General features: G+C 47.7%; 3 protein-coding genes across 11 annotated transcripts in view; 2 read left to right on the top strand and 1 right to left on the bottom strand.

Annotated features, from left to right (window-relative positions):
• Nucleotides 1-64: 64 nt before the first annotated feature.
• On the bottom strand, nucleotides 65-9,230 carry LOC131731695 (eukaryotic translation initiation factor 3 subunit L-like). The gene is made up of 7 exons (XM_059020971.1): nucleotides 9,062-9,230; nucleotides 7,542-7,584; nucleotides 6,335-6,545; nucleotides 4,648-4,727; nucleotides 4,310-4,371; nucleotides 1,607-1,676; nucleotides 65-416 (listed from the first exon to the last, which is right to left on the bottom strand). The coding sequence occupies exons 1-7, from the start codon at nucleotides 9,092-9,094 to the stop codon at nucleotides 67-69; spliced, it is 849 nt and encodes a 282-aa protein (XP_058876954.1). The 5' UTR covers nucleotides 9,095-9,230; the 3' UTR covers nucleotides 65-66.
• Nucleotides 9,231-10,239: 1,009 nt separating this feature from the next.
• LOC131731697 (ankyrin repeat domain-containing protein 54-like) lies at nucleotides 10,240-19,234 on the top strand. 2 transcript variants are annotated; one of them, XM_059020981.1, is made up of 8 exons: nucleotides 10,254-10,731; nucleotides 10,993-11,040; nucleotides 16,010-16,108; nucleotides 16,433-16,504; nucleotides 16,765-16,812; nucleotides 17,173-17,297; nucleotides 17,706-17,813; nucleotides 18,066-19,234. In XM_059020981.1, the coding sequence occupies exons 1-8, from the start codon at nucleotides 10,431-10,433 to the stop codon at nucleotides 18,138-18,140; spliced, it is 876 nt and encodes a 291-aa protein (XP_058876964.1). In that variant the 5' UTR covers nucleotides 10,254-10,430; the 3' UTR covers nucleotides 18,141-19,234. The 2 variants fall into 2 exon arrangements, with proteins under 2 accessions (XP_058876965.1, XP_058876964.1); XM_059020982.1 differs by lacking the exon at nucleotides 16,010-16,108 and having other exon boundaries at nucleotides 10,240-10,731.
• A 1,468-nt stretch (nucleotides 19,235-20,702) lies between these two features.
• LOC131731696 (HMG domain-containing protein 4-like) overlaps nucleotides 20,703-27,500 on the top strand; it is a 10,502-nt gene continuing 3,704 nt past the window's right edge. The window contains exons 1-7 of one of the 8 annotated variants that reach the window (XM_059020972.1): nucleotides 20,703-20,833; nucleotides 21,710-21,816; nucleotides 23,175-23,326; nucleotides 23,569-23,650; nucleotides 23,970-24,569; nucleotides 25,673-25,981; nucleotides 26,574-26,794. In XM_059020972.1, the coding sequence (XP_058876955.1) occupies nucleotides 21,786-21,816; nucleotides 23,175-23,326; nucleotides 23,569-23,650; nucleotides 23,970-24,569; nucleotides 25,673-25,981; nucleotides 26,574-26,794 (1,395 nt within the window). In that variant the 5' untranslated portion in view covers nucleotides 20,703-20,833; nucleotides 21,710-21,785. The other 7 variants (XM_059020973.1, XM_059020974.1, XM_059020978.1 and 4 more) reach the window with 7 other exon arrangements.

Consider the following 27,500-nt stretch of genomic DNA (forward strand, 5'->3'; position numbering starts at 1 on the left):
GTCTTTCAATGCATCTGTTCTGCTGTTTTTTTGTTATAGACAGAGATAGATAAATAGACAGAAATGTTAAATATTTCTATAGGGTTTTTTAGCTACATTAACTTTGGCAATGATACTTGTGTGACCCGTCACACCAAAAAAGAGTGTTTTAATTAGAGAGAGACAGACAGACACAGAGAGGAGAGACAGAAGAGAGACAGAGAGAGGAGAGACAGACAGAGAGAGAGATACACAGTACCCCCCGCCCCCAACACAAGCTTTGCAAGACGCACCCACATTAAAACGGTCAGTTCTGCACAGAGGCCTGAAGGAAAGAGCGAGCACAAAAACAAGAGGCGGTACCTGGTAAATGAACTCATCGATGATATCCCACAGCCATTGGTTAGGGAGCTCCAGGGGGGCGGGGCCATCTGCGTCTGTTTGAATTCATTAACAAACCCAGGAGGCGCGTCAGTGAACTGCAATTCTCCATCCATCCCTCTCTCCATCCATCCCTCCCTCTCTCCCTCCCTCCATCCCTCCATCCATCCATCCATCACTCCCTCCATCCATCCATCCATCCCTCCCTCCATCCATCCATCCCTCCCTCCATCCATCAATCCATCCATCCATCACTCCCTCCATCAATCCATCCATCCATCCATCACTCCCTCCATCAATCCATCCATCCATCCATCCCTCTCTCCATCCATCCCTCCATCCATCACTCCCTCCATCCATCCCTCTCTCCATCCATCCCTCCCTCCCTCCATCCCTCCATCCATCCATCCATCCCTCCCTCCATCCATCCATCACTCCCTCCATCCATCAATCCATCCATCCATCACTCCCTCCATCAATCCATCCATCCATCCATCACTCCCTCCATCAATCCATCCATCCATCCATCCCTCTCTCCATCCATCCCTCCATCCATCACTCCCTCCATCCATCACTCCATCCATCCATCCATCCATCCATCCATCCCTCCATCCCTCCATCCCTCCCTCCATCCATCCATCCATCCATCCATCCCTCCCTCCATCCATCACTCCCTCCCTCCATCCATCCCTCCCTCCCTCCATCCATCACTCCATCCCTCCATCCATCACTCCCTCCATCCCTCCCTCCATCCATCCATCCATCCATCCCTCCATCCATCACTCCCTCCATCCATCCCTCCCTCCCTCCATCCATCACTCCATCCCTCCATCCATCACTCCCTCCATCCCTCCCTCCCTCCCTCCATCCCTCCCTCCCTCCATCCATCACTCCCTCCATCCATCCATCACTCCATCCCTCCATCCCTCCCTCCCTCCATCCATCCATCCCTCCATCCATCACTCCCTCCATCCATCCATCCCTCCCTCCATCCATCACTCCATCCCTCCATCCATCACTCCCTCCATCACTCCCTCCATCCATCCATCCATCCATCACTCCATCCATCCTTTCTTCACTCCATCCCACCATCCATCCATCCCTCACTCCATCCATCAATCCATCCATCCATCACTCCCTCCATCCATCCCTCCTTCCATCATCACTCCTCCATCCCACCATCCATCCATCACCCATCCCTGCCTCCTTCCCTCCTTCCATCCCTCTCCCTCCCTCTCTCACTCACTGAGAATGTAATTGAACAGGTTGCAGTAATTGTAATAAGACTCGAATCTCTGATCCAGCGTCGGCCCTCCCTGAAAAATAAAATAAAAAACAAACTATTAACAAGGGAACATTATTCAGCAGCTTTCATTGGACTCTATGAAGCTGAGGGAGTTCATTCTATATAGAGGGGGTGGAATTCAATATGTTAACAAGGGAACATTATTCAGCAGCTTTCATTGGACTCTATGAAGCTGAGGGAGTTCATTCTATATAGAGGGGGTGGAATTCAATATGTTAACAAGGGAACATTATTCAGCAGCTTTCACTGGACTCTATGAAGCTGAGGGAGTTCATTCTATATAGAGGGGGTGGAATTCAATATGTTAACAAGGGAACATTATTCAGCAGCTTTCACTGGACTCTATGAAGCTGAGGGAGTTCATTCTATATAGAGGGGGTGGAATTCAATATGTTAACAAGGGAACATTATTCAGCAGCTTTCATTGGACTCTATGAAGCTGAGGGAGTTCATTCTATATAGAGGGGGGTGGAATTCAATATGTTAACAAGGGAACATTATTCAGCAGCTTTCATTGGACTCTATGAAGCTGAGGGAGTTCATTCTATATAGAGGGTGTGGAATTCAATATGTTAACAAGGGAACATTATTCAGCAGCTTTCATTGGACTCTATGAAGCTGAGGGAGTTCATTCTATATAGAGGGGGTGGAATTCAATATGTTAACAAGGGAACATTATTCAGCAGCTTTCATTGGACTCTATGAAGCTGAGGGAGTTCATTCTATATAGAGGGGGTGGAATTCAATATGTTAACAAGGGAACATTATTCAGCAGCTTTCATTGGACTCTATGAAGCTGAATCAGTTCATTCTATATAGAGGGGGTGGAATTCAATATGTTAACAAGGGAACATTATTCAGCAGCTTTCATTGGACTCTATGAAGCTGAGGGAGTTCATTCTATATAGAGGGGGTGCAATTCAATATGTTAACAAGGGAACATTATTCAGCAGCTTTCATTGGACTCTATGAAGCTGAGGGAGTTCATTCTATATAGAGGGGGTGGAATTCAATATGTTAACAAGGGAACATTATTCAGCAGCTTTCATTGGACTCTATGAAGCTGAGGGAGTTCATTCTATATAGAGGGGGTGGAATTCAATATGTTAACAAGGGAACATTATTCAGCAGCTTTCATTGGACTCTATGAAGCTGAATCAGTTCATTCTATATAGAGGGGGTGGAATTCAATATGTTAACAAGGGAACATTATTCAGCAGCTTTCATTGGACTCTATGAAGCTGAGGGAGTTCATTCTATATAGAGGGGGTGGAATTCAATATGTTAACAAGGGAACATTATTCAGCAGCTTTCATTGGACTCTATGAAGCTGAGGGAGTTCATTCTATATAGAGGGTGTGGAATTCAATATGTTAACAAGGGAACATTATTCAGCAGCTTTCATTGGACTCTATGAAGCTGAATCAGTTCATTCTATATAGAGGGGGGTGGAATTCAATATGTTAACAAGGGAACATTATTCAGCAGCTTTCATTGGACTCTATGAAGCTGAGGGAGTTCATTCTATATAGAGGGTGTGGAATTCAATATGTTAACAAGGGAACATTATTCAGCAGCTTTCATTGGACTCTATGAAGCTGAATCAGTTCATTCTATATAGAGGGGGGTGGAATTCAATATGTTAACAAGGGAACATTATTCAGCAGCTTTCATTGGACTCTATGAAGCTGAGGGAGTTCATTCTATATAGAGGGTGTGGAATTCAATATGTTAACAAGGGAACATTATTCAGCAGCTTTCATTGGACTCTATGAAGCTGAGGGAGTTCATTCTATATAGAGGGGGTGGAATTCAATATGTTAACAAGGGAACATTATTCAGCAGCTTTCATTGGACTCTATGAAGCTGAGGGAGTTCATTCTATATAGAGGGGGTGGAATTCAATATGTTAACAAGGGAACATTATTCAGCAGCTTTCATTGGACTCTATGAAGCTGAATCAGTTCATTCTATATAGAGGGGGTGGAATTCAATATGTTAACAAGGGAACATTATTCAGCAGCTTTCATTGGACTCTATGAAGCTGAGGGAGTTCATTCTATATAGAGGGGGTGGAATTCAATATGTTAACAAGGGAACATTATTCAGCAGCTTTCATTGGACTCTATGAAGCTGAGGGAGTTCATTCTATATAGAGGGGGTGGAATTCAATATGTTAACAAGGGAACATTATTCAGCAGCTTTCATTGGACTCTATGAAGCTGAATCAGTTCATTCTATATAGAGGGGGTGGAATTCAATATGTTAACAAGGGAACATTATTCAGCAGCTTTCATTGGACTCTATGAAGCTGAATCAGTTCATTCTATATAGAGGGGGTGGAATTCAATATGTTAACAAGGGAACATTATTCAGCAGCTTTCATTGGACTCTATGAAGCTGAGGGAGTTCATTCTATATAGAGGGTGTGGAATTCAATATGTTAACAAGGGAACATTATTCAGCAGCTTTCATTGGACTCTATGAAGCTGAGGGAGTTCATTCTATATAGAGGGGGTGGAATTCAATATGTTAACAAGGGAACATTATTCAGCAGCTTTCATTGGACTCTATGAAGCTGAGGGAGTTCATTCTATACAGAGATTCCTGCCGAGAGGAGAGACCGCAGCGAGGGAAACTCACACTGACTTTGGCGTAGATGTGTCTGTAGTAAAGCTCCTTGTAGAGGATGAGAAACACAGCATCTGGGAGGGAGAAGAAAATATATATAAATTCACACAGAAGACAAACACTCAGAGTCACGACAGGGCTGGAAATACAGCGAGACTCCCGCTGCACAGCAGTGTGATCCAGTCCTGGTTTCACTGGGAGTTTAATAATCAGACACACCTGAGCTTGTTAGCTAGACACACTGGGGGCTGATCAAGCTGGTAGCAGTGAAACCTGGACTGGATCACACTGCTGTGCGATTGGGAGTCTTGTTTTCAGCCCCCCCGTGTGTGGCTGGCTCGATTATTTACCGTTTCCCACGAGAGAGGCGATCGCTTCGGCTTCAGGCCAGGGGGAGGTCTTGAAGAATCGCTCCGTCAGTTTATTCCAGCTGAGAGAGAGAGAGAGAGAGAGACAGTGAGGGAGAGAAAGAGTGTGTGTCAGACTTCTGTAGCTCGTAGATTCTCTGCTCGATGCTCTATCAGTGTGTGTATGTGTCCCTCCCTCCCTCCCTCCCTCCCTCACATCCAGGATCGTGTAGATTTTCTGCTCTGTCAGTCTCTCTCTCTCTGTTCAGGTAGATTCTCTGCTCTGTCAGTCTCTCTCACCTGTTCAGGTAGATTTTCTGCTCTGTCAGTCTCTCTCACCTGTTCAGGTAGATTCTCTGCTCTGTCGGTCTCTCTCACCTGTTCAGGTAGATTTTCTGCCCTGTCAGTCTCTCTCACCTGTTCAGGTAGATTTTCTGCTCTGTCGGTCTCTCTCACCTGTTCAGGTAGATTCTCTGCTCTGTCGGTCTCTCTCACCTGTTCAGGTAGATTCTCTGCTCTGTCAGTCTCTCTCACCTGTTCAGGTAGATTCTCTGCTCTGTCAGTCTCTCTCTCTCTCTCACCTGTTCTGGTAGATTCTCTGCTCTGTCAGTCTCTCTCTCTCTGTTCTGGTAGATTCTCTGCTCTGTCAGTCTCTCTCTCACCTGTTCAGGTAGATTCTCTGCTCTGTCTCTCTCTCTCATCTGTTCAGGTAGATTCTCTGCTCTGTCGGTCTCTCTCACCTGTTCAGGTAGATTTTCTGCTCTGTCAGTCTCTCTCACCTGTTCTGGTAGATTTTCTGCTCTGTCAGTCTCTCTCACCTGTTCTGGTAGATTTTCTGCTCTGTCAGTCTCTCTCTCTCTCTCACCTGTTCTGGTAGATTTTCTGCTCTGTCAGTCTCTCTCTCTCTGTTCAGGTAGATTTTCTGCTCTGTCAGTCTCTCTCTCTCTGTTCTGGTAGATTTTCTGCTCTGTCAGTCTCTCTCACCTGTTCAGGTAGATTCTCTGCTCTGTCAGTCTCTCTCTCTCTGTTCTGGTAGATTCTCTGCTCTGTCAGTCTCTCTCTCTGTTCTGGTAGATTCTCTGCTCTGTCAGTCTCTCTCTCTGTTCTGGTAGATTCTCTGCTCTGTCAGTCTCTCTCTCTCTGTTCAGGTAGATTCTCTGCTCTGTCTCTCTCTCTCTCTCTGTTCAGGTAGATTCTCTGCTCTGTCGGTCTCTCTCACCTGTTCAGGTAGATTTTCTGCTCTGTCGGTCTCTCTCACCTGTTCAGGTAGATTCTCTGCTCTGTCGGTCTCTCTCACCTGTTCAGGTAGATTCTCTGCTCTGTCAGTCTCTCTCACCTGTTCAGGTAGATTCTCTGCTCTGTCAGTCTCTCTCTCTCTGTTCAGGTAGATTCTCTGCTCTGTCTCTCTCTCACCTGTTCAGGTAGATTCTCTGCTCTGTCAGTCTCTCTCTCTCTCTGTTCAGGTAGATTCTCTGCTCTGTCTCTCTCTCTCTCTCTGTTCAGGTAGATTCTCTGCTCTGTCGGTCTCTCTCACCTGTTCAGGTAGATTCTCTGCTCTGTCGGTCTCTCTCACCTGTTCAGGTAGATTCTCTGCTCTGTCGGTCTCTCTCACCTGTTCAGGTAGATTCTCTGCTCTGTCGGTCTCTCTCACCTGTTCAGGTAGATTCTCTGCTCTGTCGGTCTCTCTCACCTGTTCTCGTACACGTCCTGGATCTCGTAGATTTTCTGCTCGATGCTCTCACTCGACACGCGCTTCGCCTGCAGCTCGTACACTTTCTGGTCGATCAGGTCGGAGGTGGTCTTGTGGAAGTACTGCAGGAAGTTCTTTATCACCTCGGGGATCACGTGGTACGTCTGCTGCTCGTACTGACGCTCGTACGCCAGGTCCGCCTTCGGGTCACCTGACACAAAGACAGGGGGTCACACGGGGGTGAACACACACACACACTGACACAGAGACAGGGGGTCACACAGGCCGGGCAGAGCAAACACGAACACACACACACACGCTGACACAGAGACAGGGGGTCACACGGGGGTGAACACACACACACACACACTGACACAGAGACAGGGGGTCACACGGGGGTGAACACACACACACACACACTGACACAGAGACAGGGGGTCACACAGGCCGAGCAGAGCAAACACGAACACACACACACACACACACACTGACACAGAGACAGGGGGTCACACAGGCCGAGCAGAGCAAACACGAACACACACACACACACACACACACTGACACAGAGACAGGGGGTCACACAGGCTGGGCAGAGCAAACACGAACACACACACACACACTGACACAGAGACAGGGGGTCACACAGGCTGGGCAGAGCAAACACGAACACACACACACACACTGACACAGAGACAGGGGGTCACACAGGCCGGGCAGAGCGACCACACACACACACACACACACACACAGATAACTAGCAGCGTGTGTAATCTCTCTCATTCTCACACACAAGCAGACTCTGAGACACAGACACAAACTCAGACACACACACACTGACACACCAACACTGACACACACACAGAGACACACACACACACCGAGACAGACTCAAACTCTGACACACAGGCAAACAGACACACAAACACTGACACACAGACACTGAGACACACACACACACTGAGACAAACACAAACTCTGAGACACACACAGACACTGAGACACACACACTTAGCCACACACACAGACAACTACTAGCGTGTGCAATCTCTCTCTCGCACACACACACTGACACACAGACTCTGAGACACACAAACAGACACACACACACACAGACACCGAGATACACAGACACACACATACACAGACACACACACACACATATACACAACTGGAATATCAAAGGGCCTGTGGAAGCGTTTCCCCTTACCTGTGTGCAGGTCATAGTCCTGCGTGTAGGTGTAAGGATCGTACTGTCAACCAGAGGAAAAAAATAAACACAGATATATTTGACATGGAGTTTAAAACGAGTGAGGAATGCTCAAGACTAGGTTCATTAACAAAGCAAACGACCACGGGGCTGGGAATCAGACTCCCGCTGCACAGCAGTGTGATCCAGTCCTGGTTTCACTAGGAGTTTAATAATCAGACACACCTGAGCTTGTTAGCGAGACACACTGGGGGCTGATCAAGCTGGTAGCAGTAAAACCTGGACTGGATCACACTGCTGTGCAATAGGAGTCTGATTCCCCTCCCTGATCTCTCTGTTTAAATATCCCACAGTTCCCACCAATATCCTGTAGCTCTCTTCACTATAAAATCAGCTACAAACCTCCTTCAACCAAAGTCTATCTACAGGGCTGGGAATCAGACTCCCGCTGCACAGCAGTGTGATCCAGTCCTGGTTTCACTGGGAGTTTAATAATCAGACACACCTGAGCTTGTTAGCGAGACACACTGGGGGCTGATCAAGCTGGTAGCAGTAAAACCTGGACTGGATCACACTGCTGTGCAATAGGAGTCTGATTCCCAGCCCTGATCTCTCTGTCTAAATATCCCACAGTTCCCAGCAATATCCTGTAGCTCTCTTCACTATAAAATCAGCTACAAACCTCCTTCAGCCAAAGTCTATCTACAGGGCTGGGAATCAGACTCCCGCTGCACAGCAGTGTGATCCAGTCCTGGTTTCACTAGGAGTTTAATAATCAGACACACCTGAGCTTGTTAGCGAGACACACTGGGGGCTGATCAAGCTGGTAGCAGTAAAACCTGGACTGGATCACACTGCTGTGCAATAGGAGTCTGATTCCCAGCCCTGATCTCTCTGTCTAAATATCCCACAGTTCCCAGCAATATCCTGTAGCTCTCTTCACTATAAAATCAGCTACAAACCTCCTTCAGCCAAAGTCTATCTACAGGGCTGGGAATCAGACTCCCGCTGCACAGCAGTGTGATCCAGTCCTGGTTTCACTAGGAGTTTAATAATCAGACACACCTGAGCTTGTTAGCTAGACACACTGGGGGCTGATCAAGCTGGTAGCAGTAAAACCTGGACTGGATCACACTGCTGTGCGATAGGAGTCTGATTCCCATTTCCCTGGATCACTGCAGTGAAAGCACGACGCTAGAGAGAGCCGAATTGCATTAGTTTTCAATGTCTGACACAAAACACGAAGGGTTCAAGTGACGTAATAAAACACTGACGTCACGTTGGTCACAGCGGTATCTACTTTATACCCAAAAATCAATACATTTTAGAGGCAGATCGGTCCAGTTTAACCTCCAACTGCGTACAGAAAGTTTGGACCGGCACATTAATAATAATAATAACAACGCTGGCTTGAATATCCACAGCCACGCGGGTCTAAATCCACGGGGAAGCCGTTTCGTTTCTCCGAAGCAGAACGGCGTTATTTTTCGGAGTAAATAAAACCCGCCTGAGGGTCTTACCTCCGTTTCTACCTCTTCTGCGGGGAAGGACATGGTTTCTGGAGCCGCTCCGGGTCGGTCGGGTCTCGGTTCGGGAGAGGATGAGCCGCTAACTTCGCTACCGGAAGAGACGGGAAAGAGAGGCTAGACACTTCCGGTCCGGGAGATTCTGCACGGTTGCTATTGCCCGCGCGTTGCGTTCTGGGATACCGGCGGACCTTAGAGTGAGCTAGATACGATTCTATGGTTTTAAAAAATAAAAGAATTATATTTTGATATTTCTCGATATTTTTTTCCCCGCATAATCATCGTGTGTATATATATATATGTCATGCCGTCAAAAACCTATAAATACCTCCAATGTTTGGATTCAAACACAGGCTCCCTTGAGAAAGATATGTACAACATATCGAAACGTTGGGCAGCTGGCTCTTTGAGCTAAAATATATATATATATATATATATATATATATATATATATATATATATATATAGATATATATATTTTTTTTGCAAAATTGTATGTTTTAAATTTTAATATGTTATCTGCAAAAAAAAAAAGAATCTGTTGTGATAAAATACTACATGGTGCAGTTACATTATTTACCGTAGTCTTTATATAGAATTACAGTCATGTTGTTTTATTATTATTATTATTATTATTATTATTATTATTATTATTATTACTATTATTTAATTGTAAATGTGGCTTTAAATAGTCACTTTGGCGTTGTAGAAATGTATTTAACATAGGGGCAGCAGTGTGGAGTAGTGGTCAGGGCTCTGGACTCTTGACCGGAGGGTCGTGGGTTCAATCCCAGGTGGGGGGGGGCACTGCTGCTGTACCCTTGAGCAAGGTACTTTACCTAGATTGCTCCAGTAAAAACCCAACTGTATAAATGGGGAATTGTATGTAAAAATAATGTGATATCTTGTAAGAATTGTAAGTCGCCCTGGATAAGGGCGTCTGCTAAGAAATTAATAATAATAATAATAACATAGAAACAGTTCAGTTATGTACAAGGGAACATTTCAACCTCAAAATTAAAATTGATAATCCGGCCCCTTTTTCTCTGTTTTTCAAAAACAACAAAACACCATTGGTTTAAAAGAGGGAAGAAATCACGCACTATGATTGGTCAATACAGCTGTCACTCATCCTGTTTCCTGGGCGGTGGAATGTTCCAGCTGCGCCTGCGCGCTGGGGGTTCAGCGTCGCGGGTATGAAACGGACGCCATTGTGGCTCTAACGCTGCGTGAGGATCGCAGAGCAAACCATAGACCGTTAGAGCCAACATGGAGGACAGAGGGGCGCAGTTTCATAACAGCGTCAATAAGTCTCTGTAAACGTCTTTATAACAGCGGTTGAATCGCAGCAGCTGGGTTTGGGATGGAAAGCTGGGTCCCAGAGGTACCGGGAGCAGCGGGCGGTTCGGAAGAAGTCCAGGAGGACCGGTTTCGTTTATCGGTCCTCGGCGAGGGGGTGAGGCTGGGCTGCGGTGCGTCTGAAGCCGACCCGGCTCTGAGTTACCTCCGCCTGCTGTGGGACCCGAACCAGGCCGGGGCCGACCCAGCGGCGGGGAACCCGAGCCGAGCCGAGCCGAACCGGGTGGGGAAGATCGGGGTGAGCCGAGTCAAGAGACACGTCAGAGCGCATCGAGCCGCCGGACCGATTGGGAAAGAAGCGTACGGTACGGATCGAGAGGGAGGGAGGGAGGCTGTGGCGTCTGCATCTTCATAAACAGCTTTATTACCGATTCGGAAACGTTATTATTATTAATATTATGAATCATATTTGAAAAAAAAGCAGTGTTTAAACATTGCAAAAGTGTATAATTTAATAATCGACGCTACGGCGCCGTTTTGCAGATCTGTTGTGTTGGTTGATGTGTGGTAAATAAATAAATCATTCATTTATTTATTAATGTTTGTATGGATGTGTTTTTTAACAGCCGTGAAGAGATTGCGTGAGGCAGCGAATGGAAACGACGTGGAAACAGGTAGATAAACATCGTGTTTAATAATAATTGCTGTTTGTGTTTGTGTGAGAGAATGCAGGGCTGGGAATCAGACTCCCGCTGCACAGCAGTGTGATCCAGTCCTGGTTTCACTAGGAGTTTAATAATAAGACACACCTGAGCTTGTTAGCTAGACACACTGGGGGCTGATCAAGCTGGTAGCAGTAAAACCTGGACTGGATCACACTGCTGTGCGATAGGAGTCTGATTCCCATCCCAGTGTGTGTGTGTCTATGGGCAGCAGTGTGGAGTAGCGGTCAGGGCTCTGGACTCTTGACCGGAGGGTCGTGGGTTCAATCCCAGGTGGGGGACACTGCTGCTGTACCCTTGAGCAAGGTACTTTACCTAGATTGCTCCAGTAAAAACCCACCTGTATAAATGGGGAATTGTATGTAAAAAATAATGTGATCAGTGGAGAGGTTGCTGAGGGATCACACTGACTCTCCTGTCTTGTTGTTGTTTTCAGTGGAGAGGGTGCTGAGGGGTCACACTGACTCTCCTGTCTTGTTGTTGTTTTCAGTGGAGAGGGTGCTGAGGGGTCACACTGACTCTCCTGTCTTGTTGTTGTTTTCAGTGGAGAGGGTGCTGAGGGATCACACTGACTCTCCTGTCTTGTTGTTGTTTTCAGTGGAGAGGGTGCTGAGGGGTCACACTGACTCTCCTGTCTTGTTGTTGTTTTCAGTGGAGAGGGTGCTGAGGGGTCACACTGACTCTCCTGTCTTGTTGTTTTCAGTGGAGAGGGTGCTGAGGGATCACACTGACTCTCCTGTCTTGTTGTTGTTTTCAGTGGAGAGGGTGCTGAGGGGTCACACTGACTCTCCTGTCTTGTTGTTGTTTTCAGTGGAGAGGGTGCTGAGGGATCACACTGACTCTCCTGTCTTGTTGTTGTTTTCAGTGGAGAGGGTGCTGAGGGATCACACTGACTCTCCTGTCTTGTTTTCAGTGGAGAGGGTGCTGAGGGGTCACACTGACTCTCCTGTCTTGTTGTTGTTTTCAGTGGAGAGGGTGCTGAGGGATCACACTGACTCTCCTGTCTTGTTGTTGTTTTCAGTGGAGAGGGTGCTGAGGGATCACACTGACTCTCCTGTCTTGTTGTTGTTTTCAGTGGAGAGGGTGCTGAGGGATCACACTGACTCTCCTGTCTTGTTGTTGTTTTCAGTGGAGAGGGTGCTGAGGGATCACACTGACTCTCCTGTCTTGTTGTTTTCAGTGGAGAGGGTGCTGAGGGATCACACTGACTCTCCTGTCTTGTTGTTGTTTTCAGTGGAGAGGTTGCTGAGGGATCACACTGACTCTCCTGTCTTGTTGTTGTTTTCAGTGGAGAGGGTGCTGAGGGGTCACACTGACTCTCCTGTCTTGTTGTTTTCAGTGGAGAGGGTGCTGAGGGATCACACTGACTCTCCTGTCTTGTTGTTTTCAGTGGAGAGGTTGCTGAGGGGTCACACTGACTCTCCTGTCTTGTTTTCAGTGGAGAGGGTGCTGAGGGGTCACACTGACTCTCCTGTCTTGTTGTTGTTTTCAGTGGAGAGGGTGCTGAGGGATCACACTGACTCTCCTGTCTTGTTGTTGTTTTCAGTGGAGAGGGTGCTGAGGGGTCACACTGACTCTCCTGTCTTGTTGTTGTTTTCAGTGGAGAGGTTGCTGAGGGGTCACACTGACTCTCCTGTCTTGTTGTTGTTTTCAGTGGAGAGGGTGCTGAGGGATCACACTGACTCTCCTGTCTTGTTGTTGTTTTCAGTGGAGAGGGTGCTGAGGGATCACACTGACTCTCCTGTCTTGTTGTTTTCAGTGGAGAGGGTGCTGAGGGATCACACTGACTCTCCTGTCTTGTTGTTTTCAGTGGAGAGGTTGCTGAGGGGTCACACTGACTCTCCTGTCTTGTTTTCAGTGGAGAGGGTGCTGAGGGGTCACACTGACTCTCCTGTCTTGTTGTTGTTTTCAGTGGAGAGGGTGCTGAGGGATCACACTGACTCTCCTGTCTTGTTGTTGTTTTCAGTGGAGAGGGTGCTGAGGGGTCACACTGACTCTCCTGTCTTGTTGTTGTTTTCAGTGGAGAGGGTGCTGAGGGATCACACTGACTCTCCTGTCTTGTTGTTTTCAGTGGAGAGGGTGCTGAGGGGTCACACTGACTCTCCTGTCTTGTTTTCAGTGGAGAGGTTGCTGAGGGGTCACACTGACTCTCCTGTCTTGTTGTTGTTTTCAGTGGAGAGGGTGCTGAGGGGTCACACTGACTCTCCTGTCTTGTTGTTGTTTTCAGTGGAGAGGGTGCTGAGGGATCACACTGACTCTCCTGTCTTGTTGTTGTTTTCAGTGGAGAGGGTGCTGAGGGATCACACTGACTCTCCTGTCTTGTTGTTGTTTTCAGTGGAGAGGGTGCTGAGGGATCACACTGACTCTCCTGTCTTGTTTTCAGTGGAGAGGTTGCTGAGGGGTCACACTGACTCTCCTGTCTTGTTGTTGTTTTCAGTGGAGAGGTTGCTGAGGGATCACACTGACTCTCCTGTCTTGTTGTTGTTTTCAGTGGAGAGGTTGCTGAGGGATCACACTGACTCTCCTGTCTTGTTGTTGTTTTCAGTGGAGAGGTTGCTGAGGGGTCACACTGACTCTCCTGTCTTGTTGTTGTTTTCAGTGGAGAGGGTGCTGAGGGATCACACTGACTCTCCTGTCTTGTTGTTGTTTTCAGTGGAGAGGGTGCTGAGGGGTCACACTGACTCTCCTGTCTTCTTGTTGTTTTCAGTGGAGAGGATGCTGAGGGATCACACTGACTCTCCTGTCTTGTTGTTGTTTTCAGTGGAGAGGTTGCTGAGGGGTCACACTGACTCTCCTGTCTTGTTTTCAGTGGAGAGGTTGCTGAGGGGTCACACTGACTCTCCTGTCTTGTTGTTGTTTTCAGTGGAGAGGGTGCTGAGGGATCACACTGACTCTCCTGTCTTGTTGTTGTTTTCAGTGGAGAGGGTGCTGAGGGGTCACACTGACTCTCCTGTCTTGTTGTTGTTTTCAGTGGAGAGGGTGCTGAGGGGTCACACTGACTCTCCTGTCTTGTTGTTGTTTTCAGTGGAGAGGGTGCTGAGGGGTCACACTGACTCTCCTGTCTTGTTGTTGTTTTCAGTGGAGAGGGTGCTGAGGGATCACACTGACTCTCCTATCTTCTTGTTTTCAGTGGAGAGGGTGCTGAGGGATCACACTGACTCTCCTGTCTTGTTGTTGTTTTCAGTGGAGAGGGTGCTGAGGGGTCACACTGACTCTCCTATCTTCTTGTTTTCAGTGGAGAGGGTGCTGAGGGGTCACACTGACTCTCCTGTCTTGTTGTTGTTTTCAGTGGAGAGGGTGCTGAGGGATCACACTGACTCTCCTGTCTTCTTGTTTTCAGTGGAGAGGTTGCTGAGGGGTCACACTGACTCTCCTGTCTTGTTGTTGTTTTCAGTGGAGAGGTTGCTGAGGGATCACACTGACTCTCCTGTCTTGTTGTTGTTTTCAGTGGAGAGGGTGCTGAGGGGTCACACTGACTCTCCTGTCTTGTTGTTGTTTTCAGTGGAGAGGTTGCTCAGGGGTCACACTGACTCTCCTGTCTTGTTGTTGTTTTCAGTGGAGAGGGTGCTGAGGGATCACACTGACTCTCCTGTCTTGTTTTCAGTGGAGAGGGTGCTGAGGGATCACACTGACTCTCCTGTCTTGTTGTTGTTTTCAGTGGAGAGGTTGCTCAGGGGTCACACTGACTCTCCTGTCTTGTTGTTGTTTTCAGTGGAGAGGTTGCTGAGGGGTCACACTGACTCTCCTGTCTTGTTTTCAGTGGAGAGGTTGCTGAGGGGTCACACTGACTCTCCTGTCTTGTTGTTGTTTTCAGTGGAGAGGGTGCTGAGGGATCACACTGACTCTCCTGTCTTGTTGTTGTTTTCAGTGGAGAGGGTGCTGAGGGGTCACACTGACTCTCCTGTCTTGTTGTTGTTTTCAGTGGAGAGGGTGCTGAGGGGTCACACTGACTCTCCTGTCTTGTTGTTGTTTTCAGTGGAGAGGGTGCTGAGGGGTCACACTGACTCTCCTGTCTTGTTGTTGTTTTCAGTGGAGAGGGTGCTGAGGGATCACACTGACTCTCCTATCTTCTTGTTTTCAGTGGAGAGGGTGCTGAGGGATCACACTGACTCTCCTGTCTTGTTGTTGTTTTCAGTGGAGAGGGTGCTGAGGGGTCACACTGACTCTCCTATCTTCTTGTTTTCAGTGGAGAGGGTGCTGAGGGGTCACACTGACTCTCCTGTCTTGTTGTTGTTTTCAGTGGAGAGGGTGCTGAGGGATCACACTGACTCTCCTGTCTTCTTGTTTTCAGTGGAGAGGTTGCTGAGGGATCACACTGACTCTCCTGTCTTGTTTTCAGTGGAGAGGTTGCTGAGGGATCACACTGACTCTCCTGTCTTGTTGTTGTTTTCAGTGGAGAGGGTGCTGAGGGGTCACACTGACTCTCCTGTCTTGTTGTTGTTTTCAGTGGAGAGGTTGCTCAGGGGTCACACTGACTCTCCTGTCTTGTTGTTGTTTTCAGTGGAGAGGGTGCTGATGGGTCACACTGACTCTCCTGTCTTGTTGTTGTTTTCAGTGGAGAGGGTGCTGAGGGGTCACACTGACTCTCCTGTCTTGTTGTTGTTTTCAGTGGAGAGGGTGCTGAGGGATCACACTGACTCTCCTGTCTTGTTGTTGTTTTCAGTGGAGAGGGTGCTCAGGGGTCACACTGACTCTCCTGTCTTGTTGTTGTTTTCAGTGGAGAGGGTGCTGAGGGATCACACTGACTCTCCTGTCTTCTTGTTTTCAGTGGAGAGGGTGCTGAGGGGTCACACTGACTCTCCTATCTTCTTGTTTTCAGTGGAGAGGTTGCTGAGGGGTCACACTGACTCTCCTGTCTTCTTGTTTTCAGTGGAGAGGTTGCTGAGGGGTCACACTGACTCTCCTATCTTCTTGTTTTCAGTGGAGAGGTTGCTGAGGGGTCACACTGACGCCTGCTCCGCAGATGATAAGGGCCGCACGGCGCTCCACTTTGCTTCCTGCAACGGGAACGAGCAGATTGGTGAGAAACAGCGAGAGACACACACTGGAGTATTATTATTATTATTATTATTATTATTATTATTATTATTTATTTCTTAGGAGACGTCCTTATCCAGGGCGACTTACAATTGTTACAAGATATCACATTATTTTTACATACAATTCCCCATTTATACAGTTGGGTTTTTACTGGAGCAATCTAGGTAAAGTACCTTGCTCAAGGGTACAGCAGCAGTGTCCCCCACCTGGGATTGAACCCACGACCCTCCGGTCAAGAGTCCAGAGCCCTAACCACCACACCACACTGCTAGCCCACACTCTCTCTCTCTCTCTCTCTCTCCAGTCCAGTTGCTGCTCTCTCACGGTGCCGACCCAAACCAGAGGGATGGACTCGGAAACACAGCACTGCACTTAGGTGAGGAGGAGGAGAGGAGAGAGAGGAGAGGAGAGGAGGAGGGAAGGGGAGAGAGAGACACACACTGGATTATACAGAGAGTCATGCACTGGAGAGGAGAGGAGAGGGAAGCCCCTTTAGAATATACTGTGTGTGTGTGTGTGTGTGTGTCTGTCTGTCTGTGTGTGTGTGTGTGTGTCTTTCTGATAACAGTAATCTCTATCTCTATCTCTATCTCTATCTCTATCTCTATCTCTATCTCTATCTCTATCTCTCCACAGCTGCCTGCACCAACCATGTCCCCGTGATCACAGCCCTGCTGAGAGGAGGTGAGGGGGGGTGGGGAGGAGGGGAGAGGAGGGGAGGAGGAGGAGGAGGGGAGAGAGGGGGAGGGGTCTGATCTGACCCAGACACACTCTCTGCATTCGGCACTGCAGACAGACCAGAGCATCACATCATTCTTAAAACCTGTTCCTGTAAAAACAGAAATACTGATATATATATATATATATATATAGAGAGAGAGAGATATGTTCCTGTAATATATATTGCATACTGCAATTGTTTTAAGTGACTTCTAGTCAGGTTGTTGTTTTCTTGTGGTTATGTTTTTGTAAAGTTGTTCAGAGAGAGGGAGGGAGTGACGAGGGAGTTTTTACACAGTTGTTGTTTTTTTTTTGGGGGGTCAGGCGCTCGTGTGGACGCCCTGGACCGTGCTGGAAGGACCCCTCTGCACCTGGCCAAATCCAAACTGAACATCCTGCTGGAGGGCCAATCACAGAGCCTGGAGGCGCTGCGGAGCGAAGTGAGACAGGTGAGAGAGAGAGAGGGGAGAGAGGAGAGAGGGGAGAGGGGAGAGGGGAGAGGGGAGAGGGGAGAGGGGAGAGGGGAGGGAGAGGAGAGGGGAGGGATGGACAGTATTTGTATTATTTATTTTATAATTGCTTTGACAAAAAAACTTCTGCTGTGGTCACCATCAAGCCAGTAAAGCACCTTTTGAATTTGAGAGACACTGAGATTATTCTCTCCCGTACTCAGTAATATATATTTCTCTCTCTCCCTCGCTCCCTCTCCCCTCTCTCTCCCTTTCCCCCTCGCTCCCTTTCTCCCTCACTCCCCCTCTCCTCCCCCCTCTCCCTCCCTCTCTCCTCCCTCCCTCGCCCTCCCTCCCTCGCCCTCCCCCTCTCTCCTCTCTCCTCTCTCCTCTCTCTCTCTCTCTCAGATTATTCAGATGCTCAGGGAGTATCTTTCTCGGCTCGGTTGCTCTGATGAGAGAGAGAGGCTGGATCAGCTGAGCAGCCGCCTGCACAGAACCAGAACCAAGGAGCAGGTGAGAGACCCAGCCAGAGTGTGTGCGTGTGTGTATGTGTGCGTGTCTCAGTCTTTTAATATAACCAGGGAGCAGGTAACAGCGCCCAGCATGGCTCTGTGTGTCTCTGTCTGTGTTTGTTAACTCCGCCCCTTGTGTGTTAACTCCGCCCCCCGCCTGTGTCTCTCTGTTTATTAACCCCGCCCCCTGCCTGTGTTAACTCCGCCCCCTGCCTGTGTCTCTGTGTTTATTAACCCCGCCCCCTCTCTGCAGGTTGACGAGGTGACAGATCTGCTGGCCAGCTTCACGTCACTCAGCCTGCAGATGCACAGCCTGGGGGAGCGGTAGAGAGAGAAGAGAAGAGAATAGAAGAGAGGAACAGACTGCACAGCTCCTCTCTCACGGATCAGCAGAGACTCTAATCGCCAGCACAGACAGACAGACAGACAGACAGACAGACAGCCTCTCATTTCAAACTCTACCAGCTGCTGCTGCTGCTGCTGGCCTGTCTGTGTGTGCAGCCGGAGAGACAGTTTCTTCAACAGTAACCTCAGCAGCACAGCGGAGAGAGTCTGAGCAGCGAACTGCAGCAGCACGGGTTCAAGCACAGGGTCCTGCGTGAGTGAGTGTGTGTGTGTGTGTGTGAGAGAGAGAGGGAGTCTGTGTGTGTGAGTGAGAGAGAGAGAGAGGGAGTGTGTGTGTGTGAGAGAGAGTGTGTGTGTGTGTGTGTGTGTGTGTGAGAGAGAGTGTGTGTGTGTGTGTGAGAGAGAGTCTGTGTGTGTGAGAGAGTCTGTGTGTGTGTGTGTGTGTGTGTGAGAGAGAGAGAGGGAGTCTGTGTGTGTGAGTCTGTGTGTGTGTGTGTGTGTGTGTGTGTGTGTGTGTGTGTGTGTGTGAGAGAGAGAGGGAGTGTGTGTGTGTGTGTGTGTGTGTGAGAGAGGGAGTCTGTGTGTGTGAGAGAGAGGGAGTGTGTGAGAGAGAGTGTCTGTGTGTGTGTGTGTGTGTGTGTGAGAGAGTGTCTGTGTGTGTGTGTGTGTGTGTGTGTGTGAGAGAGTCTGTGTGTGTGTGTGTCTGTGTGAGAGGTTACACACGCCAGTAGTTTTCTCTGTGTCTTCGTTGCGTCGTTTTCAACACACATCGCCTCTAAAACCGGAGAGCGGTTTGTACAGCGACACGACTGGAGAAACAACAAAAAAAAAAAAAAAAAATTCCTACAATAAACAAACTACAAACAAGAGCAGCAGCAGCGACGACGACGCGGGTCTCCGTGCGCCTCTCCAGAGAGCTGAGGGTTGTGTTGTTTTGTTTCGATGGTGTGTTTTTTTACTTTTTAAAGTTTTGTACGTGTTTGTTTGCTTTGTTTTTTTTAAATGTAAATAAGTTGTGTTGTTGTTAAAAAAAAAATGATAACAGTAATAATAATAATAAATAAGTATGAAATCGTGTCTGTGTGTGTGTGTGTGTGTGTGTGTGACTGTGTGTGTCTGTGTGTGTGTGTGTGTGTGTGTGACTGTGTGTGTCTGTGTGTCTGTGTGTGTGTGTGTGTGTGTGTGTGACTGTGTGTGTGTGTGTGTTTCAGGGTTTTAACACGTCAGCAGTGAGATTCTTATTAATAACAAAACACACAGACCCTGGTTCTGTACAGAACTGGTTCAAATGTCTTGCATAACCTACAATTTTAGGGTTGAGACAATTTAAAATGAATATATATATATAATCAGAATTAATCAAAGCATAGCTTTTAGCAGACAGCGTGTTAATAATACCGAAGCAATTACTGTATTTCAGTCAATATATTTATTAGCCGCCAGAGGGAGACAGATGCCACATAATCCTGACGAGGTGATTATTATTATTATTATTATTTATTTCTCAGCAGACGCCCTTATCCAGGGCGACTTACAATTGTTACAAGATATCACATTATTTTTACATACAATTCCCCATTTATACAGTTGGGTTTTTACTGGAGCAATCTAGGTAAAGTACCTTGCTCAAGGGTACAGCAGCAGTGTCCCCCACCTGGGATTGAACCCACGACCCTCCGGTCAAGAGTCCAGAGCCCTGACCGCTGCTGCCCTAAATGTAGCGTTAGGTTAGAATTTCTTCCAGCATATTATAAATGTTAAATGTCACTATATCCTTAATTTAAATCATATTAATTATTTTTATTTATACAGTACATAAGAGCCAGATAGCCAAGACATTGTTTTTAATTGTTATCATTTTAAACGATATTAGCATGTTACATTAGGACTCAACGCAGCTCAAATACTGCGACCTTGTGAAATAAATCGTGTATTGACCTAAAATAATAATAATATATCGTATTTAATCTGTAGTATTTTTGTATTTAATTATATCCTGATGTAACTATCACTGACACTGTTATCTGCTCTGTTATTGAATCGTATTTTGTCATATTCTTGTACTTGCTAGAACCAAAGCCATTGTATTTATCTTGCTCTTAATTGTATTATTACTTGTACTGTGATTCTTGAAATGTATTTTTGTTTACGACTGTAAGTCGTCCTGGATAAGGGCGTCTGCTAAGAAATAAATAATAATAATAAGTAATCGTAAGGTTTCAGACATGAAAGCGCACAAATACATTTTCAAACACAGTAATCGCCTCACGCAATATGCGCTATCTATACTAAAAAAAAACAAACGCCTTTTTTTAAACAGTTCATCTTGACAAACAGTTAGTTTTTAAATATAAAACTGCCGGCACCTTTCAATTTTAAGACGCCCGCTATCTTTCACATAATGTTAAATTATTCACGTACAGCGAGTTACGATTTTTGTCAACAATGGAGATATAAAACGCACCTTATTTTATATATATACCGTTTTAAAATCATTATTGATTAAATAAAACCAGGTAAAACGATTAAATAAAGTGTGTTTAGTCGAGTTTGTTGTTGTTTTTTTGAATCCGCCTCCTCTCCCGCCCTCCGCGTCGCTAATCTGTTGTTGTGTGGTAGCCCAAGATGGCGGCGGTAACTAAGCGAAACCGGGGCCGCGAATAAAACCGACTAAAGGTACCAAAACAAACCCCCCCGAGTCTCTAAACCAGACCCCGGCTGACCTCTCCCGTCTCCCGGACCCGCGTCCCCGTTCCCCGGAGCCCGGGCTCGCCTCTCCCCGCCGGGGCGAAGCGAGCGGCCTGCTCCTGTTTGGGTGAGCCGCGGGCTCGAGTTGCGAGGCGGGCCGGGGGAAGGTGTTGGGAGACCCCGGGAGGGGATGGACGGAGGCGTGTAGAGGTAGTGGTCGGGATGGCGAGGGGTGTGATTTTGTGTTTTTTTTAAATGGCAGGCGGGAAGTCGAAATGTTTCGAGGTGTTGAAATTCTGTTTTATATTTAATCCCTGAGGCTGGTATCGTGTTTATATCACAACACGCCGGAGTTGGCTTAACTATTTTGAATTAAAAAATAGTCGGGTTTATTGTGTGTTTAATAATATGTGAGCAGCGGCTGGGTTCAGCGGTGTTGTTTTAAACGTTGCGTTAATTTCGGGTTGATTTTGGAGTTTACTCAGCGAAAAATTTCAAGAGATTTCGGAGGGAAGCTTCGCTAACTCCACTTGTAAAATTAGTCCGGTCGGTATTTTAAAATATCTGTAATAATAATAATATGTACCTGCGGTGTTTGTGTATTCATCACTAAACTAAATACGATTGAATGGGCATTTATAGATTATTATTATTATTATTATTATTATTATTATTATTATTATTATTATTGATGATGATACGGTAATTGTGTTTCACAGTATTCTAAAACATAACAAAAGCAAATTCGGTTTTATTTGATTATATATATATATATATATATATATATATATATATATATATATATATATATATATATATATATATATATATAATTTAATAAACTTGTATCGTTCTCATTATAAGCAGTTAGAGAGACTGCCGTAGATATTTGTGATCGACACTAGACTTGCACAGCCGGGAGTTCCGTGGATCTGACGTCATGGCGTTCGAGGAGATGAAGAAAAAAGGCGGTAAGTCTCGCTGTGCTGCATATGGCAGGTGTTCCTAATTTTTTGGTCCAAAACCATGCATAATGGGAATCAGACTCCCTATTGCACAGCAGTGTGATCCAGTCCAGGTTTCACTGCTACCAGCTTGATCAGCCCCCAGTGTGTCTAGCTAACAAGCTCAGGTGTGTCTGATTATTAAACTCCTAGTGAAACCAGGACTGGATCACACTGCTGTGGAGCGGGAGTCTGATTCCCAGCCCTGTAGATAGACTTTGGTTGAAGGAGGTTTGTAGCTGATTTTATTGTGAAGAGAGCTACAGGATATTGCTGGGAACTGTGGGATATTTAGACAGAGAGATCAGGGCTGGGAATCAGACTCCTATTGCACAGCAGTGTGATCCAGTCCAGGTTTTACTGCTACCAGCTTGATCAGCCCCCAGTGTGTCTAGCTAACAAGCTCAGGTGTGTCTGATTATTAAACTCCTAGTGAAACCAGGACTGGATCACACTGCTGTGGAGCGGGAGTCTGATTCCCAGCCCTCTAAACAGAACAGTATTGTTAAAATGTCAGTTAGGTTTTGAAACTCATCAGCTTTACAGCCTATTTACAGTGTTTTTTTTGTGATAGATAAAAAAAACAAAAAAAATCTAAAAGTTTAATAATTCTGTGTTTGTGTGTGCGTGAGAGATTTTAAAAAGCATATCCATTCAGCAAAACACAATGAAACGTTCCTGTTCACTGTGTCATACAATTTAATAATGTTCTGTGTGTGTGTGTGTGTCTGTATCTGTGTTTGCCTGTGTCTGTATCTTTCTGTCTGTGTCTATATCTGTGTCTCTGTCTATCTCTCTCTGTGTCTCTGTGTTTGTCTCTCTGTGTCTCTGTCTATATCTGTCTGTCTCTGTGTTTATCTGTGTCTGTATCACTCTGTCTGTTTGTCTCTGTCTATCTCTCTCTGTGTCTCTGTGTTTGTCTCTGTCTCTGTCTATCTCTCTCTGTTTATCTGTGTCTGTCTATCTCTCTCTGTGTCTCTGTCTCTGTCTATCTCTCTCTGTGTCTCTGTGTTTGTCTCTGTCTATCTCTCTCTGTGTCTCTGTGTTTGTCTCTGTCTCTGTCTATCTCTCTCTGTGTCTCTGTGTTTGTCTCTGTCTCTGTCTATCTCTCTCTGTGTCTCTGTGTTTGTCTCTGTCTCTGTCTATCTCTCTCTGTGTCTCTGTGTTTGTCTCTGTCTCTGTCTATCTCTCTCTGTGTCTCTGTGTTTGTCTCTGTCTCTGTCTATCTCTCTGTTTATCTGTGTCTGTCTATCTCTGTCTGTGTCTCTGTGTGTGTTTGTATCTCTGTGTGTGTGTGTGTGTGTGTTTTGCCCTCCCTGCCACAGAGGGCGCTGTGCTGGAGTGCGGGGGGATCGAGGAGGTGGGGCTTGTGGCGGGGCGGAGTCAGCGTGAGAAGAAGCGCTCGTACAAGGACCTGCTGCGGGAGGAGGAGGAGATCGCAGCGCAGGTCCGCAAGTCATCCAAGAAGAGAGGCAAGGTAACACGCCATCCCATAATACACACCGCCATCCCATCATACACACCGCCATCCCATAATACTGCCATAAATGTCAATATAAAGCTTGTGACTTTTCTAACCTGTCTGTGTGTCTCTTTGTGTGTGTGTGTGTGTGTGTTTCTGTGTGTCTCTTTGTGCGTGCGTGTGTGTTTCTGTGTGTCTCTTTGTGTGTGCGTGCGTGTGTGTGTGTGTGTGTGTGCGTGTGTGTGCGTGTGTTCCAGGACAGTGAGTTCTATCTTGGGGGCGGAGACTCTCACAAGAAGAAGAAGAAGCAACATTCCCCTGACGAGTTTTACTGTGGAGGTGAGAGAGGGGCGGGGAATCAAATCAATCAATCAATCAATCAATCAATCAATCACACGCACACACAGCCCTGCACTTCATCAATCACACTCAATACCAACCATACAGACCTCTATTACGATACATCGTGTACAGAAAGCATCGCGACTCATCGAGACACAGTGAATCAGCCCAGCCCTGGCTGTAGGACTACAGCTCCCAGCATGCCTCTGCACCCGCGGCACTGGTGAGGGATGCTGGGAGCTGTAGTTCTTTATGCTGTGGTTGTAATCTAACCCTGTGTCCATCTCTCTGGCTCTCTCTCTCTCTCTCTCCCCAGACTTCTCTCCATCCCACCCCTCCAAAAAGAAGAAGCCGAAGCCTGCGCCCCCCCTCCCTCCCCCCTCCCTGCGGGACACAGACACAGCCATGGGTCTCCTCAAAGCTATCACCTCCCCGCTAGCCACTGGTTCAAAACCAGCCAGCACGGGGGGAGTGGCCGGGGGCGGGGCCGGGGGAGGAGGTGGGAGGAGTCACTCTCATAAACCCGCCTACCCCCCTTCTCACAAACACAGCCACCACCACAGCAGCAAACATGGCAGCAAGGGACCCCCCAAGCTGAGCCAGCGACCCCCCAAAAAACCAAGCAAGCAGGGAGAGGTCCCGATGAAAGCCGGAGCCGAGGGGCTGAAAGTGAAGCTGATCCTCTCCCCCAAAGAGAAAGGGGAAGGGGAGAGGGGGGCGGGGCTGGGGTACCCGTCCCCTCACAGCGGGGGGAACCCCAAGAAGTCCCTGAAGAAGCTGAGCAGAGACGGGGGGGCAGCGGGGGGAGGAGGAGGAGGAGGAGGGGGGGTCGCCACGGTGCTGGTGAGCAAGACAGTGAAGAAGAAACACACCAAGGAACCCCTGCCAGCCGTGGGAGAGGAGATAGAGGTGGAAGGTGAGAGAGAGGAGAGGAGAGAGGGAGGAGAGGAGAGGAGAGAGGAGATAGAGGTGGAAGGTGAGAGAGAGGAGAGGAGAGAGGGAGGAGAGGGGGGAGAGGAGAGGAGATAGAGGTGGAAGGTGAGAGAGGAGAGGAGAGAGGGAGGAGAGGAGAGGAGAGAGGAGATAGAGGTGGAAGGTGAGGGGGGAGAGGAGAGAGGGAGAGGAAGAGGAGAGAGGAGATAGAGGTGGAAGGTGAGAGGGGAGAGGAGAGAGGGAGAGGAAGAGGAGAGAGGAGATAGAGGTGGAAGGTGAGAGGGAGGAGAGGAGATAGAGGTGGAAGGTGAGAGAGAGGAGAGGAGAGAGGGAGGAGAGGAGATAGAGGTGGAAGGTGAGAGGGAGGAGAGGCGAGAGGGAGGAGAGGGGAGAGGAGAGAGGGGAGAGAGGAGAGGAGATAGAGGTGGAAGGTGAGAGAGGAGAGAGAGGTGGAAGGTGAGAGAGAGGAGAGAGGAGAGGAAGAGGAGATAGAGGTGGAAGGTGAGAGAGGAGAGGGAGGTGGAAGGTGAGAGAGAGGAGAGAGGAGAGGAAGAGGAGATAGAGGTGGAAGGTGAGAGAGAGGAGAGAGGAGAGGGAGGTGGAAGGTGAGAGAGAGGAGAGGAGAGGAGATAGAGGTGGAAGGTGAGAGAGAGGAGAGAGGAGATAGAGGTGGAAGGTGAGAGGGGAGGAGAGGAGAGGGAGAGGAGACAGAGGAGAGAGGTGAAAGGTGAGAGAGAGGAGAGAGGAGATAGAGGTGGAAGGTGAGAGAGAGGAGAGGAGATAGAGGTGGAAGGTGAGAGAGGAGGAGAGGAGAGGGAGAGGAGATAGAGGTGGAAGGTGAGAGAGGGGAGAGGAGAGAGAGGTGGAAGGTGAGAGAGGAGAGGGAGAGGAGAGGAGATGGAGGTTAAATTAGCCAAATCAGTACATTTTCAAATTGCGAGGGAGTGTAGTTATTAAGGTTCAGTCTTGTTGTCAGTGTTATGACCCTCCCCTCTCTCTCTCCGCCCCTCTCTCTCTCTCCGCCCCTCTCTCTCCCCTCTCCCCTCTCCTCTCTCCTCTCCCCTCCACTCCCCTCTCTCCTCTCAGGCAGGTTTGAGCCCGGGTTCTATGGGGACGTGTCTGGTCTGGGGGTGCTGAGTCAGGGGGTCCCCCTGGCGGAGTCGGGCTCCTCCTCGGGGGGCGAGCTGGAGGCCGGGGAGCTGGTGATCGACGACTCGTACAGAGAGGTGCACAGCAGCAGCAGCGGCAACAAGAAGAAGAAGAAATCGAAGAAGAGCAAGAAGAAGAAAGAGAGGGAGCGAGAGAAGGAGAGAGGAGAGAAGCACAAAGGAGAGAGGAAGCACAGCAAGAAGACCTCCGGCCTGGGCCACGCCCCCGGACACGCCCCTCCCACCGGTACGAGAAAACTACAGCAGGGATTGTCATAATAAAAATCCCATTGGTGGTAGCGGTGGGATATTCAGACAGATCAGGGCTGGGAATCAGACTCCTATCGCACAGCAGCGTGATCCAGTCCAGGTTTTACTGCTATCAGCTTGATCAGCCCCCAGTGTGTCTCGCTAACAAGCTCAGGTGTGTCTGATTATTAAACTCCTAGTGAAACCAGGACTGGATCACACTGCTGTGCAGCGGGAGTCTGATTCCCAGCCCTGTAGATAGACTTTGGTTGAAGGAGGTTTGTAGCTGATTTTATAGTGGAGAGAGCTACAGGATATTGCTGGGAACTGTGGGATATTTAGACAGAGAGATCAGGGATGGGAATCAGACTCCTATCGCACAGCAGTGTGATCCAGTCCAGGTTTTACTGCTACCAGCTTGATCAGACCCCAGTGTGTCTAGCTAACAAGCTCAGGTGTGTCTTATTATTAAACTCCTGTATATATATCTGTTAAGGAATCAGGGTCCTGTATATTTGCACATTACTGCCCCCTGCTGGCAGAGCTGGGCACGCAGGTCTGTGAAATTTATTTTCACCTAATTTCCACAGGCGCCAGTCTGCTCTCTCCCGGACACGCCCACTCCCTCGGCACGCCCAATCACGGGGCAGCAGGGGGAGGGGTCTACCCCGGAGCCACGCCCACCTCTGGCTCAGGGGGCGGAGTCTATCTGATGGCCCCGCCCACTGCCTTCTCACACCATGCTGGGGAATCGCAGAGCGAGGCAAAGAAGAAGAAGAAAGTGAAGGAAGAGAAGGATGAGAAAGAGAAGGTGAGGGGAGTGATTGTACTTTATTAATGATATTTATAATTAGATATACTACATCTATATAGAATGAACTCCCTCAGCTTCATAGAGTCCAATGAAAGCTGCTGAATAATGTTCCCTTGTTAACATATTGAATTCCACCCCCTCTATATAGAATGAACTCCCTCAGCTTCATAGAGTCCAATGAAAGCTGCTGAATAATGTTCCCTTGTTAACATATTGAATTCCACCCCCTCTATATAGAATGAACTCCCTCAGCTTCATAGAGTCCAATGAAAGCTGCTGAATAATGTTCCCTTGTTAACATATTGAATTCCACCCCCTCTATATAGAATGAACTGATTCAGCTTCATAGAGTCCAATGAAAGCTGCTGAATAATGTTCCCTTGTTAACATATTGAATTCCACCCCCTCTATATAGAATGAACTCCCTCAGCTTCATAGAGTCCAGTGAAAGCTGCTGAATAATGTTCCCTTGTTAACATATTGAATCACACCCCCTCTATATAGAATGAACTCCCTCAGCTTCATAGAGTCCAATGAAAGCTGCTGAATAATGTTCCCTTGTTAACATATTGAATTCCACCCCCTCTATATAGAATGAACTCCCTCAGCTTCATAGAGTCCAATGAAAGCTGCTGAATAATGTTCCCTTGTTAACATATTGAATTCCACCCCCTCTATATAGAATGAACTCCCTCAGCTTCAT

This window comes from Acipenser ruthenus, unplaced genomic scaffold (assembly GCF_902713425.1).
Source record: "Acipenser ruthenus unplaced genomic scaffold, fAciRut3.2 maternal haplotype, whole genome shotgun sequence".
Lineage (NCBI taxonomy): Eukaryota > Metazoa > Chordata > Actinopteri > Acipenseriformes > Acipenseridae > Acipenser > Acipenser ruthenus.

Bases quoted from the DNA above. Each gene is read 5' to 3' on its own strand.
- LOC131731695 (XM_059020971.1), bottom strand. From the start codon at position 9,094: ATGTCCTTCCCCGCAGAAGAGGTAGAAACGGAG. The intron at 4,728-6,334 runs GTGAGAGAGACC...TCTCTCTCTCAG, and splicing joins CAGGACGTGTACGAGAACAG to CTGGAATAAACTGACGGAGC. The intron at 417-1,606 runs GTGAGTGAGAGA...GAATTCAAACAG, and splicing joins CCTGTTCAATTACATTCTCA to ACGCAGATGGCCCCGCCCCC.
- LOC131731697 (XM_059020981.1), top strand. From the start codon at position 10,431: ATGGAAAGCTGGGTCCCAGAGGTACCGGGAGCAGCGGGCGGTTCGGAA. The intron at 16,813-17,172 runs GTGAGGGGGGGT...TTGGGGGGTCAG, and splicing joins CACAGCCCTGCTGAGAGGAG to GCGCTCGTGTGGACGCCCTG. The intron at 17,298-17,705 runs GTGAGAGAGAGA...TCTCTCTCTCAG, and splicing joins TGCGGAGCGAAGTGAGACAG to ATTATTCAGATGCTCAGGGA.